Source organism: Meleagris gallopavo, chromosome 7 (assembly GCF_905368555.1).
Source record: "Meleagris gallopavo chromosome 7, MGAL_WU_HG_1.1, whole genome shotgun sequence".
In the NCBI taxonomy this organism is placed as follows: domain Eukaryota; kingdom Metazoa; phylum Chordata; class Aves; order Galliformes; family Phasianidae; genus Meleagris; species Meleagris gallopavo.
The window spans coordinates 6,347,792-6,362,421 of NC_139410.1; the positions used below are offsets into that span (position 1 = coordinate 6,347,792).

General features: G+C 42.0%; 1 protein-coding gene across 6 annotated transcripts in view; it reads left to right on the forward strand.

The window, feature by feature from the left end:
* Positions 1-14,630, forward strand: part of UBE2F (ubiquitin conjugating enzyme E2 F (putative)) — a 65,184-nt gene that overhangs the window by 34,609 nt on the left and 15,945 nt on the right. For 4 of the 6 annotated variants that reach the window (XR_014884468.1, XR_014884469.1, XM_085228413.1 and 1 more), the window contains 2 exons: positions 6,816-6,848; positions 9,979-10,041. Coding sequence is in view for 3 of the 6 variants with exons in the window: in XM_085228413.1 (XP_085084539.1) it covers positions 6,816-6,848; positions 9,979-10,041 (96 nt within the window). In the remaining 3 variants the exon portion in view is untranslated. The remainder of the gene's footprint in view (positions 1-6,815; positions 6,849-9,978; positions 10,042-14,630) is intronic. The other 2 variants (XR_014884470.1, XM_019616889.3) reach the window with 1 other exon arrangement.

Below are 14,630 nucleotides of genomic sequence, written 5' to 3' on the forward strand. Positions count from 1 at the left end.
CTGTTTCTTCTGCAATTATCTCCAACAAACTATAACTGGAAATTGGTCAGTGACTGATTTATGAACCATAAAAATAATCAAGGCACTGCTGTGCAACGCTGACTCTGCAGGGCAGAGCATGGTAATGTTAAAAACAGTATTTTAAAATGTCTGATGAATGTCCACAAGGAGAATTTGGGTGGGTTCCCTATTCAGGTAGAGCTACAGCGAGTTTCAGATAACTGGAGGGCTATTTTCAGTAGGATTTTCTTGTTTACTGCTCAAATTTTTATACTTTTCAGTTCTTACCATGCTTTAAAATGTTGTTTTTGTCATGTTTTATTTCTCTCAGTAGTCAGGAACAGGAGTGGGAATTCTCAAGGTTCCCTTGAACTGTAGCTGTGCAAACAGGTTCTTACAGCAACCTGTAGGAAAATGGTATGTTTTCCAGGAATTCATTTCCAGTATCTTCAGATAGCTGTTTGTGTTACTAAATAATCTAATCTACAAGATATTAAAGGCTTCAAGAATAATTTATAATAACCTGTCATTAATTGAAGTTTATTCATAAGAGGCTTACTTATTTAATTAGCGTTTATGAGTAAATGGGAAAATATCTCCTATTTGTTGTATTAGTTTTGCTTTTGTCCACAGGCAGTAAAGATACTTTGTTTGCAGTCATGCAAATGACAACCTATAATCTTGGAGAAATAAATGAGAGGAACTTCACTTATTATTTGCATTTACCAGCATTTAAGCACAAAGCTGTGTAGTTCTTAAAAGCTTTGGTGTGAGCACAAAACTTTCATTCGTTGTCTTAATGAAAATGGGTGGTCTGCTGTCAGGATTTTGTGTAATTAGTGTAGAGGAGTATTTTCAGCAGACAATAACTGTCAGTGTCTTCAAGATGAAGGGAAGAAGAGTAAGCCTGTATGTTCTGTGCCATTCTAATTTAATTCTTGCTGCTGATGGTACCTCTTTCACAGCCAGCATTATGATAATGCTGTTTGCTGTAATGGCAGTAGAATCACTCCTGATTTGGGTTCCACTGTTGATTTATTCAAATCCCACCTTGTAATGTGTCTGCCAGCTGTGTGCAAAAATCTCCAAGCACGTGCTTGTAGAGGCTGCATTCCTAGATGCAGTGTGTTTATCCCCCACTCTAGCACAGCCAGTAGCTGATTTCCCTTGCACCGGAACTGCTCTGCGACTTCAATCAGCACACTGAAAGTGGGGACACGGGATTCTGCTCCATAATTTAGTCTGAACCGACCACCACCAGATCCATCAGTGCCACACAGTGCAGACCCCGTGCTGCTTTGCCGAGGACATCTCTGGTTTGCCCTTGCTGTGCAAGACTGAGGTGTTCCTGACAGGTCTGTGGGAATGCTGTGGGGCTGATTAGCACCTGGGGCTGGGCAAGCCTGGCACATGTTCACTGAAAGCCAAATTGCGAGGGAGATTTTGCTCTTGTAGTGCTTTCTGAGCATCTTGGACGATCACAATTGAGGTAGGTAGCTGTAGCTATTGCAAAAAGGCACGACTTGCCACAAGGTGCCTTTCAGTGGATCTTGTCTCCCTCTCTGAAGGAAGTCAGCTAAAGAAAAGAGCAGTGTGAATTGCTGGATTTTCAATACCTTTGCTCCCTAAAGTGCTTAAAATGTCCATTGTTGCCTCACTTGCTTCTTCCTCTTTCTTCTCCAGCTCTAAAAATTGAATAAGCTGCAGACAAAAACTTCACCCTGTATTCGTTAAGTTACGAGGCACTGAATGTGATCTCAGTGTAGATCTGACATTAGTACAGTTTTCCCATAATAATCTTTAGGAAGTTTTTCTGCAAGGGGTGCGTTGTATTGTATTTTGATTTTATAAATCTGCTTGTCAGGATTTATTTTCTCTCTGTACGTGCCAAAAACAGTGACAAAACACAACTCGGTGTCCTCTGATAACCTTTGCTTCATAAAGAATTTGCAGCAATTTTCGTTCTCTGCATTAAATGGCTGTGGCAAAGCTGAAATCCGTGCTTTAAACACAGTTGCTGTTATCACTGGCATATTTTGTGAGTGATTTCGTGGAACAGCGTAGTACATTGTAAGTCTAATTAAACCATGCTTGTTTTCCCCAAATTGTTGATTTCTGAATATGCAATTTGCATTGACTTTAATCAGTTGAGTAGACTGGTCTCCGGAGGGCGATCGCTCCAGTGTTCGTAATCGCTGTAGCGTAGTTCATTAAGAACTAGTGCAGAGTTCCCCTGGGAACGATTTACAAAGCATTATCTGCTTGCTCCAAGGTAAGGCTGGGGACAAATGTCAAGGAGTCAGGAGCAAAAGTGGGGGATTTCAGTGAAGTGCTCCTGCATGCTTGGCAATTCACAGCTGTCTTCATCTAGGAAAGGAACAAACCATAATTGTTCCTATTTTCTTCTCTCCAGTATATTTGAGCACAGAAGAAATCGTTTTCCAGCCTTTCTTCTGTTTTTTTTTTTTTTTTTTTGTGTTTGCTAACTGGAGCAGCTCATGCCATTTAAATTACCCAGAGCCCTCTAAGTGAGCTGCTGTTGTTATGTTTGGGTGGGAAGCATGAGCTGGGACTGCAGGCAAGTGAAAACTAACGTGGCCCTTGGGATGGACTGAAGAATACCACCTTATTGTGGGTGAAAGTGGTGTTTTAGCTGATGTAGGAATTTAGCAAGATATTCAGTAGTGTTACATGCAAGGTTATAGAGGAGCAGGACAAGGAGAGGCAATGTTAAACAAGAGGAGGCTCAGGGGTGACATTATCACTCTCTACAACTCTCTGAAGGGAGGTTGTGGCAAGATGGAAGTTGGCCTTTTCTCCCAGGTAACTGTGATAGGACAAGAGGGAAGGGCCCTAAGTTGTGCCAAGCGAAGCTTCAGGTTGGATATTAGGAAACATTCCTTCTCTGAAAGAGTGGAGAGTTACTGTAACAGGCTGCCCTGGGAGGTGGTGGAGTCACCATCCCTGGAGATGCTCAAGAAAAGCGTAGATGTGGCACTGAGGGATGTGGTTTAGTGGGAATGGATTGGGGTTGGACTAGATGATCTTTTCCAACCTTAATGATTCTGTGATTCTGTTCTGTGATTCTTCACTTACCAAAAACCCGCTTCTTCCCTAAGCAGTCTTCTTCCAAATACGCAGTTTATAGAATCATAGAAAATATCTCTAAGATCACCTAGTCCAACTGTCAGCCCATCCTCACCATGCCTGCTGACTGTGTCCCTCAGTGCCACATCTACCCTTTTATTGAACTCCTCCAGGGATGCTGAATCCATGAAGAAGTGCCTACTGTCTCTGGAATTAGAGCATGCCATATTTTTCTAACCTTGTAGACTGGCAGTAAGATTTCTACAGTCAGTTAAAGAGCGGTGATTCGCAGGGAAGAATCCAGAATGGTTGTGGAGGCACACGGAAGGGGCAGAGGAGTTCTGTAAACCCTAAGGAAGATGGACTAGCATGTGTGGTTCTCTAGCCTGCAGTGAAGAGAGAAGGATGCTGTGCTCGGTTAGAACTGAAAGAAGAAGGGGAATGGAGCTGGAAGACCATCTTGGGTAGGTCTGCAGGCAGGAGAGAGCAGCCCCCAGATTTCAGCATACTGTTTGCAGGTGTGCCCCTAAATGGCAGTGCCCAAAGCTTGCCATGGTGTTGCATTGGACTTAACTACTCAGTTTTTTTAAAACCTCCCGTCAGACATCTGCTTGTATGGATGATCGCTGCTTTTTTCATTGATCTGAGCAGATTAAAGTATTTGCACGTAAGAATGGTTTAGCAGCGAGCTTTAATTTAATTAGTCTATTAGATCAGAAATTCTCCTTGAATCTCTGAGGAAGTTGCTTTTGATTGGAAGTTCATTAGCTGCTTTTGTCTGGCTTGTTCCCTGCTTAAATTAGTGTAGTAAATATACTGTGCCTGCTAGGGGAAAACCTTCATTTACGAAATACATGTTGACTCTCTCTTCAAAAGAACTGCTGTGTGGTTGGTTTTTTTGGTGTTTTTTTTTTCCAGACATCCGAAAGAACAGCTAAACACTTGTCTCTGACATGGTTTCAATGGCATCGCTTTTGTAAAGAGCTTGTGAGAACTGCCACTTGTGCATATTTAGTGACTAACTGAATTAGGACCTCCTACAAACACAAGGCTTTGAGAGTCCCTGGGCTGGGGAGAGGCTATTCCAAAAGCCGTACTTAGCGTTTTGCCTCTTTGCTCTTGACCTTTCAGTGTTGCTGCAGGGCAGATTTATAATTCCCTCATTTGGTATGCTGTGAATAAACCTGGGGGAAGGGATTTCAAGCAACTTTTCACTCAAAGGCAGCACAAAAATGCCCGAGAACGAAAAGAGGCAATTGTAAAGTGTTTTTTCTAAGTCTGATCTGCTGAATTTCTTACATTGACATCATCGTCCTGTGAGAAGGAGCATATTTCCTTCGTTATACCTTCTTCCATTTGTACGCTGGATTTAACCATGCACTGCTCTGCTGGGGAGGTTAACCCTTGCTCTTTGATTTGAGTATGATAGTTGAATCTTCCAAATTAACCTAGTAGTGGAGTATTTAAAACCCACCACCCCATAACCACGTTAAGCACGTGGAAGAAAATAGACCAAAAAAGAAAAAAGCATTGTAAAGGAAATGGTCTAGCCCAGATATACTCAATGTGAGCATGCAGTTCCTACGCTCAGTTCTCCTTTTAAAGGTAGTTTTTCCATAGCAGCAAAGTCTGGGGAGTGGGAAATGTGTTAAAGAAGTGAAGCAGCGTAAAGCTATAGATCCTTAACATTTTAAAGGCAATCTGCCCTACCTGGATCATAGAATGGCTTGCGTTGGGAGGGACCTCAAATGTCATCTAGTTCCAACCCTCCTGCTGTGTGATGATCATTAAAATTCTCTATATAGAGTTAACTTTCTGCTTTTGGAGTATTCAGACTGGAAGTTCAGTAGCCAATGTTTGTAGCCAAGAATAATGCTTTGTTACATTAAGAGAAAACAGAAGCTTAGCTTTTTTAACGGTTAAATCTGTCAGTATCTATTGTTTGGTAGCTTGCAAATCCTTTCAGATAGTCAGGGGAACATTGAGCATTCAGGCAAGTTGCTCATCTGCATGCAGCAAGCAGCTCTGCTGAAGTCAGTAGAGCAAAGTGATTACTTTTGCAGTACAACAGTGTCAAGTTCCTCAAATATTAAATACTTGCTTCACTGCCTCTCAGCTGTTCCATCCCACTTCCCTGTCTTAATATCCTGGATTTAAATCTGGGCTAGTCTCAAGCTCATTACAAATAGCATTGTCCTCTAGTAGTAGTTTAGCATTATTTTTTATGGAACCGTGCAAGGGTATAAAATGAATCCAGCACGTCATAAAACTTGCATAGGTGGAAACAGGTCAGAAATAATATTAAGATTTTCACACCATTTGTTCAGTAATAACAGTAATCTTTCTACACTTTTTGGTCACTAGGATGACCATAAAAATGCAAAGCAGTCTGAAAAGTTACAGCCTTACAGAGGTTTTTTTCTTATTCTGTTGGGAGTTTTTGGATAGAATTCTCTGCAAAGCCAGCTTGAATTAAATAACAAGTCCAGGATTCCAGAGTCTTAAAACTGTGTTTCAGCAACTGAGAATTAGGAAGCAATTTAGGTAAACTTAAAAATATTGGGTTTATTGAATGACATGCGGAATAATTTGATAAAATTACATTTCTGTCTTGAGTTGCAACACTTGTATGAGGTGCAGTTCATAATGGAGCAGTTGGATTCAATGAGGTAACTCAAATGTGCCCTTTTTTTGTAGTTTGTGCTGCCATTGAAGATGAGAAGTACATTTGAAAGAGTCGATCTCTGCCACACCAGATGATTTCAGAGGTCCTATTATCAGAAGATGCAGAAACTAGAAATGCTCTGATCGTTTCAGCTTTGTGTCATTAAAACCTGCACCGAGCAGGTTGTTCATGCAAGATCAAAGCAGGAGGGATTCGTAGGAGGCTGTTGTCATAATGCTGACATTGTGTCTTTTACTTAGGACATAACTGGATGTCACTTTGAGGGAATGCAGATTTCCCCAAGAGTTTGCAGTAGGGTAGCTTGGTTATGTGATTTCAGAATCCTTTCTCTTGAAAGCCTTCAAACTGGTGGTGGGTGATCCCTTTGAGTCTGCTTCTGTAGGAATTGGATCTCGTTTGTTTACTTAGTTTTTGAGGCTTGTAACTGAGGATATGGGCTCTTATGTCAGTGGTAATGGACTCTCCTTGAGATGCATACCCTCAAAACAGGCTGTGCTTGATGGCACCGAATAAGGGGACTTTTAGAGTCAGTTTACCCTTAATCTTCTTATTTGCAGCAGTTGCAAATCCTCTCTATTCAGTTCTTTTTAAATAGATGCTTATAAGCAAGGATGGTATCTCTCTACACCTAAATCTTGGTGCTGTCGTGACACTGACTTGAATATTTGTCTGTCATTATTTTAATTCTTTTATTTTTAAGAACAGATTGCTAAATTAAGTTGTATACCCATCATTTGAACTAAGCTGTGAGGTCGTCAGGTGGTGGCATGTAAGTTACTGTTCCTTTCCTTGGGCAGAGAAGCATCAGGAATAAGGAAAATCTGAAGTTGTATTTGAATATTCAGTGTTTGGGGTTTGGAAACTTTGACATTTCAGGCATCCGTGAGATGTGGAAGATTTTCCACTATTTTGATTTAAATTAGTAAAGCTTAATCTTGATTTGATTTCCAGTAAGTTAATGAGCTAGTAGAAAAAGAAAGCTCATCAGCTTGTTTGGAACACCTGAAATGCATGCCTAACTGACTCTGCTTTTCCCTTGCAGGATGTTGTCTGGGGATTAAACTCTTTATTTACTGTAAGTAAATGAATCCTTTGCAAATCCACGTTCTTTCTGTCTGCCTTGTGTGGTTTCAGCCTCACTTAATGTTGCCTCTTGAGGTCTTTACCCCTTTGGCCTCAGTAGGTGTTGCACAACTAGAAAATCAGTTTGTACCTCTTTAACTGCAGGATGTGTACAGATGATCTCTAATGATCATGTTTTTGTAGATTGTTTTTCCTTTTGGTTGCAATCTATTATGGGATACTTTGATAATGAGTTACGCTATCTAAGGGACTTGCTGGTCAAATTGAAGGGTAAGAGGGGAAAGTATAGCCAGTGGAATCGGGGATGGGTGCCCTGGGAAGGATATAGGAATGCCCTCCAGATGTGCAGAGATGGGATCAGGAAAGCCAAGGCACAGCTGGAATTTAACTTTGTGAGCAGTATGAAAAACAACAAGAAGATAGGTTGGTCAGAAGAAAAAGGCAAAGGAGAATGTATCCTCTCTGCAAATAAGGAGAACTGGAATGAACAGACATTGAGAAGACTGAGATACTCAATGAGTTTTTTTACCTTGATCTTCACTGCTAGTCAGGCTTCCCAATCCTCTCATGTCCCTGAACCTCTAGGTGGGGTTTTGGGAGGAGCAGAATTCCTCCCGCTGTAGGAGTAGAGGAAGTCCAAGACTGCCTCATGAGGCTGAATGTTTACAAGTCTGGGGCCAGACAGTGTGCATCCTGGGGTTCTGGAGGAACTGGCTGATGTTGTTGTCAAGACATTTTCCAACATATTTGAAAAGTCTTGTCGGGTGAAGTCCCTGGTGACTGGAAAAAGGGAAACATCACTCTTATTCTTAAGAGAGAAAGGAAGACCCAGGGAACTACACAGGTCAGTGAGCCTCACCTCTGTGCCTAGGAAGGTCATGGAGTAGATCCTTCTGGAAGCCATGTTAGACACATGCAAGATGAGGAGGTAGTTTGGGACAGCCAGCACAGCTTCAGTAAGGGCAAGTGGTACCTGACCAATCTGGTGGCCTTCTATGATGGAGTGATGGCATTGGTGTACCAAGAAAGGGCTACTGATGAGATCTAGCTGGACTCATGCAAGGCTTTGATATCGTCTTTATCTCTAAGTGGGAGAAATGTAGATTTGAAGGCTGTTCTGTTTGGCAGATAAACAACCAGTTGGATTGTTGCAGCCAGAGGGTTGTTGTCAATAGCTTTATGTCCAGGTAAAGAGTGGTGTCTTTGAGGGGTCTGTCTTGGGATTGGTGCTCATTAGCATCTTTATCAGTTATATAGATAGTGAGACTGAGTGTACTCTCAGCTAGTTCATGGACAACACCAAGCTGAGTGGTGCAGTTAACACAATAGAAGGAAGGAATGCCACCCACAGGGACCTGAACCAGCTTGATGTGCTGGTCCATGCGAGCTGAATGATGTTCAACAAGGCCAGGTGCCAGACATGTGTACTGACTAAGAGAAGAGCTCATTGAGAGCAGCCCTGCAGAGAGTGACTTGGGGATCCTGATGGACATGAGTCAGCAGTGTCCACTTGCAGCTCAGAAGACTGACAGTATCCTGGGGTCGCAGAGCAGTGAGTGTGTTCCACGCCATCTCCAGGAGTCACGGTGTGTTCCTAGAACCTCCCATGCAGACTGAGCTTGGGACTGGCTGCAGTCACCTCACTTTCACGGCTGCTAAAGGCTTCATTTGTTTAGATGGCTGTTTTAGTCAACCTGTTTACAAGATTGGAGAGCAAAGAGTGATTGTGTTTCAGTTAGTCTCCCACTGCATGTTAAGTAACCAGAGGGAAGTGCCATCCAGTGGAGGTACAAAGATACAAAGAAGTCCCTTACACAACTGCACGTAAAAATAGTCTGGGCAGACGCAGCACTTGATGGTCATGCATCAGAGACTACAGGGATTTGTCGTGTCCTGGAAGAGCCATGCTTTGCAGCTTGCTCTTGGATTTTCCTCCTACACTGCTTCTACAAATCAGGCTTTGTATAGCTGGCTTTGAAAAAGGGAGGAAAGTGTTGTTTCTGGAGGGAAATGTGTTTCTGTGGTCCATGCAGATTCTGATGGGGTTTTCTTGAAGACAGCGAGTGAAAATCAGTCTGAGAGCAGCATAAGCCTTTCACACTGATTGCATGCCTCTGCTCTCAGAGGCCAGCCTTCAGCTGAGGAAAATGGTCCAGTCTGCAAGCCGAAGAGGGTTTTTCTGTGATACAACATTATTTTTGTGATGATTCATGTGTTACCCATAGCTTGCCTTTCTTTGCTCTTAATCCTGGACGCTTTCACCTTTCAGAGTTATTCACTGAAATTAAACTGATGGAATTCAGATTTGTTTTTGACTCTTTCTGCTCCTTGCCCTCTTGAGCCATTATCTCATGTGGTTTTTGTACTCCCTTTCCTTCTGGGTCATGTGTTTCCCATTGCATTAAGCATTCCTGTCTGTTGCTCCAATTTAGAGGGAATTAAATTGTGTTGCTCTTGTAGATGACATTAGGGAAATTCTCCCTGCTTTATCACCAGGCCGTGCACAGTTCTAAACTTAATTATGATTCACAGTAAAATAAACCCTAATTAATGAAAATCATCAACAACTATGCTTCCTGAAACTCTGAATGTTCCTTCAAAACTTGTTTTAAAACTCTCTCTTTTGAAACAGAAATGCATCACTGCCTGAGGAAGGTGTCATAGGGGCTGTATGTGGCATGCAGTCAGATGAGATCGAGTGTCTTGCTGCTGTTGTCCTTTAACTGATGTTTGATTCAGTTTCAACTGCCCAACTTGTTTGCATTTACCTTTGGCAGGGATCTGTACAGAGGATGTGAGATAGAATCATAGAATGGCCTGGGTTTGAAAAGGACCTCAGTGCTCATCTCCTTCCAACCTCCTGCTATGTGCAGGTCGCCAACCAGCAGACTGGGCTGCCCAGAGCCACATCCAGCCTGGCCTTGAATGCCTGCAGGGATGGGGCATCCACAACCTCCTTGGGCAACCTGTTCCAGTGCCTCACCACCCTCTGAGTGAAAAACTTCCTCCTAATATCCAACCTAAACCTCCCCTGCTAGTCTTGTTTGCTTTGCTTTTTCTTGTTCATTAGCGCTGGGGAAAATTTGGAGGAAACCCTATAATGTTCTCTGGTTCTTTTCCAGGATCTTTTGAATTTTGACGATCCTTTGAATATTGAGGCTGCAGAACATCATTTGCGTGACAAGGTGAGTCAGTGGTTTATTTAAAGCATTTTGTTCCTTAACACACACTGTACTCTGTGATTCCCAATCAGTCCTTTTATAGCATTTGAGCTGGTACTTAAGGCAGTAGAGTGACTCAGTCTATCAGCAACCAGATATTCAAACAAAAATAAGCTTGATCTGGGAAAGTAAACTCAGCACAGTAGTGGTATGCACCATATGCTCAAATTGTTGACCATAATGTAATCACATCCCCAGAATAGATGGTCTTTGGCTTCTTGTTTCTGAGATTTTCCCTGAAGCTGCACATGTTCTGTGGAGCAAACGATAGCGATTTTTTCTGGCACAGCTACATGAGCAGCCTTTCACTTAAAGGCCAGCAAAAAGATCCAATCCCTTTCTGTCTCCTTCAAAATGCTGCTTTTTTGTTCACAAGCCTTACATGTTGCATGCTTTTATTAAGCCATAAGAAACTGGGGCATATTCAAAACCCAGGAGTGGAAACTTTATGTTTAAAATACTCTTTATGAGTTACTGATTAGTGGCCTGATGACAAGCTGTGAATGTGTACCTCTCAGCTGAGTGTGGTGATAGATATGAACAAAAGTAATAACTTCCCCCTTGCCTGCATGTCTGAAGTTGCATCAGCTTCCATTATATGGATGCATATCTTAAATGTATCATATATTGACTTGACATTTCAGGATTGCTTATTGCTTATTTTAATTAAACTCTTCTGATACTTTTGGCAAAGTTAACCTTCAAGACTGAACAAAATTTCCAGGTAAATGCTGGGTGTATATCTAATTTAGGTTGCACGTTCATCTTCCCAGCTATTATTTGTTTCAGTAAGACCTTGTAGCTAGTCTGGTATTCATCAGTATTTGCAGGGTTGGGATGAGACAGTTAGCCTAAGGTCAGTGAAAATTGGTAGAAAACGGATCTGGAAGTGGTTTTCATTCTAGTTTTGTTAAATCGTTATGGCAAATTGTGCCAGGAAACCTTCCAAGCCATAAAACACCAAGTAGTTACAGACAGCCTGAGGAACAAAACCAGTGTGGTGAGGTGGCAGGTCAAAGCATTTTCTTTGTTTGCACTGCTAGACTGAATTATTCGCTAACATCTTGCCAGGAAGGTGTTTATGTGTGCTCTTTGGGAATGGTGAGCAGGCTACATACCTGCTGCTGCATGTCAAACTCAGCACTTGTTTCTTCTAACTGGCAGAGGGGAGCAGTGGTGGAGTCTAGATAGGTTTTGTAAGGAGTGATGCTCCCATAGCATGAGCATGGTCTTCTGTCAGGTCTTCTGAGGCTTAGCAGTGCTGCAAGACATCAAACCAGCTAAAGAATGGCAAAATGAAGAAATCACTATCATGCATCTCCCAGCCTCTTTCAGAAACTGGAAACCTAGGAAACCCTAATAAGGGAAGAATGGTACCTGCTTTTAAAAACGCAGCTCCCTCAGAAAAGGAGTGTTGAGTGTTCAAAATGTGTACTCCTGCCCTAAGAACGTGGGAGCTTTTTCAGATAGCAGTTATTGAGAAAAAAGTTAAAGGGAAGTTGAGGTTTTTTGTCAGTCTTTAGAGCTAAAAAATGTTTTTGCATGAACCATTGTTGTTGTTGTTTTTTTTTAAACTTACTGAACTGTGGAGTAGACTCATCACAGTTATTCAGTTAAGTGAAATTCATGTTCTACCGTGTTAACTTCTTTGGTGCTTTATGTAGATTTGGTCTTTGAATTTGACATATTCATTGCTAAGTTTTTGTCAGGAAGTGTTGAATTATCCATTGTATATCTTTCAAGCATCATAAAAACGAAACCAATAATGCCTGCCTAGGGATTGCAAGGGGGAGAAATGACTGCTTTTACAGTTAGCCTCAAAAGGATGTGATTGCATCTTGCATTTTTGTCTCCCTAGGGAATAGATGCCATGTAGTGTCTGAGCACTTCATTATGGAGTGAAACTGCTGTGGTTCTGACCCTCTCTTAAGAAAATACTGCATTGCACAATATGATTAACATGGGAATTTTACTGAATTTTCCCTAAGTCGTTTTTATGTGCGTAATACAATCATACAGATAATGTATATGTGATATACATGCATGCTGTATTTACACAGAGATATGCAAATACAACCATATACAAATAGTTCTGTCTCCAAAGATCTGTGTATAGCAGATATCATAAGGAAATGCCTATGGTCATTTGGCAGAGTGGGAGTCTATGGCTTGTAGAAGCCAAAACAAATGTACATTGAGTGGTCTTTTGTGGTTCTCCTGGGGGAAATGACTGTTTCACTGATGTCATTTCAGATTGCAAATCCTGAGATCTTTTCATAGACATTGAGGCTTAATGTGGCTGCTTGGGAAGTTAACAGCTAATCTGAAGCCTGCCTCTGGTTATTTAAAACGTGGAGCTGGAGTTCGTTCAGTTCTCTAGGCTGGTATTAAGTCATCAGAAATGCTTCTCTTCCTGCAGATTCTCAAAGCTGTATTCGTAGTCACATCACAGATATCAGATCTCTATTACTGATCCTCGGAGAACAGTCATACTGTGAATGTTTGCATTATAGATCAGGCTTCAAAGGACACTTAGGATCTCTCTCTGCATAAGGAACTTCTTAACTTTTTGCACTAGGTCCATGGCTTACGCTGGAGCATATAGCTGTGGCTGTTGGGAAGGCAGTCTTGCTCTAAAACTGAAAAATGATGCAAAATTCAGAGCTCGAATTCTTCAACTAGTTGCTGTGTAAAATCCTCTCTTATTTGGCACCTGTGTTCGTGCAGCTTCATCTTCCAGTCTTCAGGGTATCTGTCAGCTTGAGGAAGGAGCTGTCAGCTCCTATTCAGCCTCTTCCCTGCTGATTATTTCAGCCTCTGATCATCAGGTCACTTTTAAGTTAATTCTTTAAAATGCATACAATTGTTCGTGCAGCTTTGGTAATTCTACACTTCCTTCCTCGCACATTTTGTAAGGTCTCAGTAACTTTTTGGAAAGTTGTACAACAAACCTGGCCAATCATCAGTATCCATTTTCCTAAATGGTACGCTGAGCTAATCTCAGTATTCAACCCTCTACTTTTCAGCTGCAGAAGTGATTTGGAGTCCTGGGTTATGACTGATTGCTTACATTGACAGACCTTTTCAATGCCAGAGGATGCTCTCTGCCATCTTGAATGAGCTAAGTAGTAATTTCTGAGATAGGACCCCATTACTCGTCTCCTTTCAGGTGGTTTCATTGCCACTGCAACCAATTTGACAAGGCTTCCATTTTGCTGGCTGTAATTTTTTCTTATGGGTCATCATCAAGTGATGTTAGGTGCTCCCAAAGTTTAGTCACCCACATGGTTGCTCGTTTGTTTTTTTTTTTTTTCCCATTCCTCCTCCTTTCCTCCTTTCAGCTTTTGAGCACAGTTCCCTACTCTCACAGTTCACCTCTGTGAATGTTTTCTTCCTAAGTAACCTCGTTGGTATTGAAGGACAGCTACTGGAATAGGTTGCCCAGTGATGTGGTTGATACTTTCAAAATGAGCCTGGATCAAGCCCTGAGCAAACTGATTCGGCTGTATCTATTCATTGCAGAGGAGTTGGACTAGATGACCGTTAAAGGTGCCTTCAACTCTAAGAATTCGATGATTCTACTGGTTCCCTCAAAGCCTTCTCCTTCCCAGTGAGTCCTGTTCCTTCAGCCCCCCTTGGACCCAAGCCCTTCCCAGCAGAGCTGTCCCAGCCAGGGGCAGAGCATGTCTCATGGGCACAGCCTTGCCTTTGGCCATGCTGAGCCTCGTGGGTTTGCTCTCAGCCCCTCCTGCAGCCCACAAACCTCCCTCTGGAGGCTGAATTTGTCCCTAGCACGTTGACTGCATCCACTTCAGTGCCTGTATTTCTGTAGACCTGATGCAAACTTCCACACGCAACCATTGTTTTCAGACTTGGGTCTTCTCGCAAACACTGACTGTGGCATTTCTTTATTTCATAAAGCATTCAGTAGAATTTGTAGTTCCTCATCGCTCTTCTTTTTCCCCTCTGCCTTTGTTTAACTGCTAATTGTTTCCAGCTTGGGCAAAGTTTGCATTGTCCATTTTTTTGTGGAGCTGCTTTTTGGAGCATTTGTGGTTTCCACGTTACACTGCAGTTAGGTCATGATCACTGGAAGATAATCATCCCCCTTTGTTTTAGAGCTCAGTAAATCAGAATTAAAAGATGATTGATGTCATTATATAAACTAAACAGTGTTTTTCCCAGCGTTTAATCTTCTCGTGCCGATAAAATCTCATCAGTTTGATAGCATGAGATTTCTTGTGGATTTTGAAGAACAACTTACTGACTAACAAGCAGCTTTGAATTCAGCAGAGTAATCGGTCCATGATGGATGTGGATGCCAGAGCCATTGATTGCTGGTAGAATCAGTTCCAGGGATTCCTAAACAGTGAGGAAGTGTTCATGTTTTGAGGATTTGCTGTTTTGTATGGTGAACAAACAGAGCTGTATTGATTCACTTTCTTTCACAGCCAAACAAGCTGAATAGTAAAAGAATAGGGATGTACCTTGTTGAATGAGCTTAGCAGTTCAGGACTGATGTATTCCTTAGCTGGAGGTGCTGTGGCACTCCC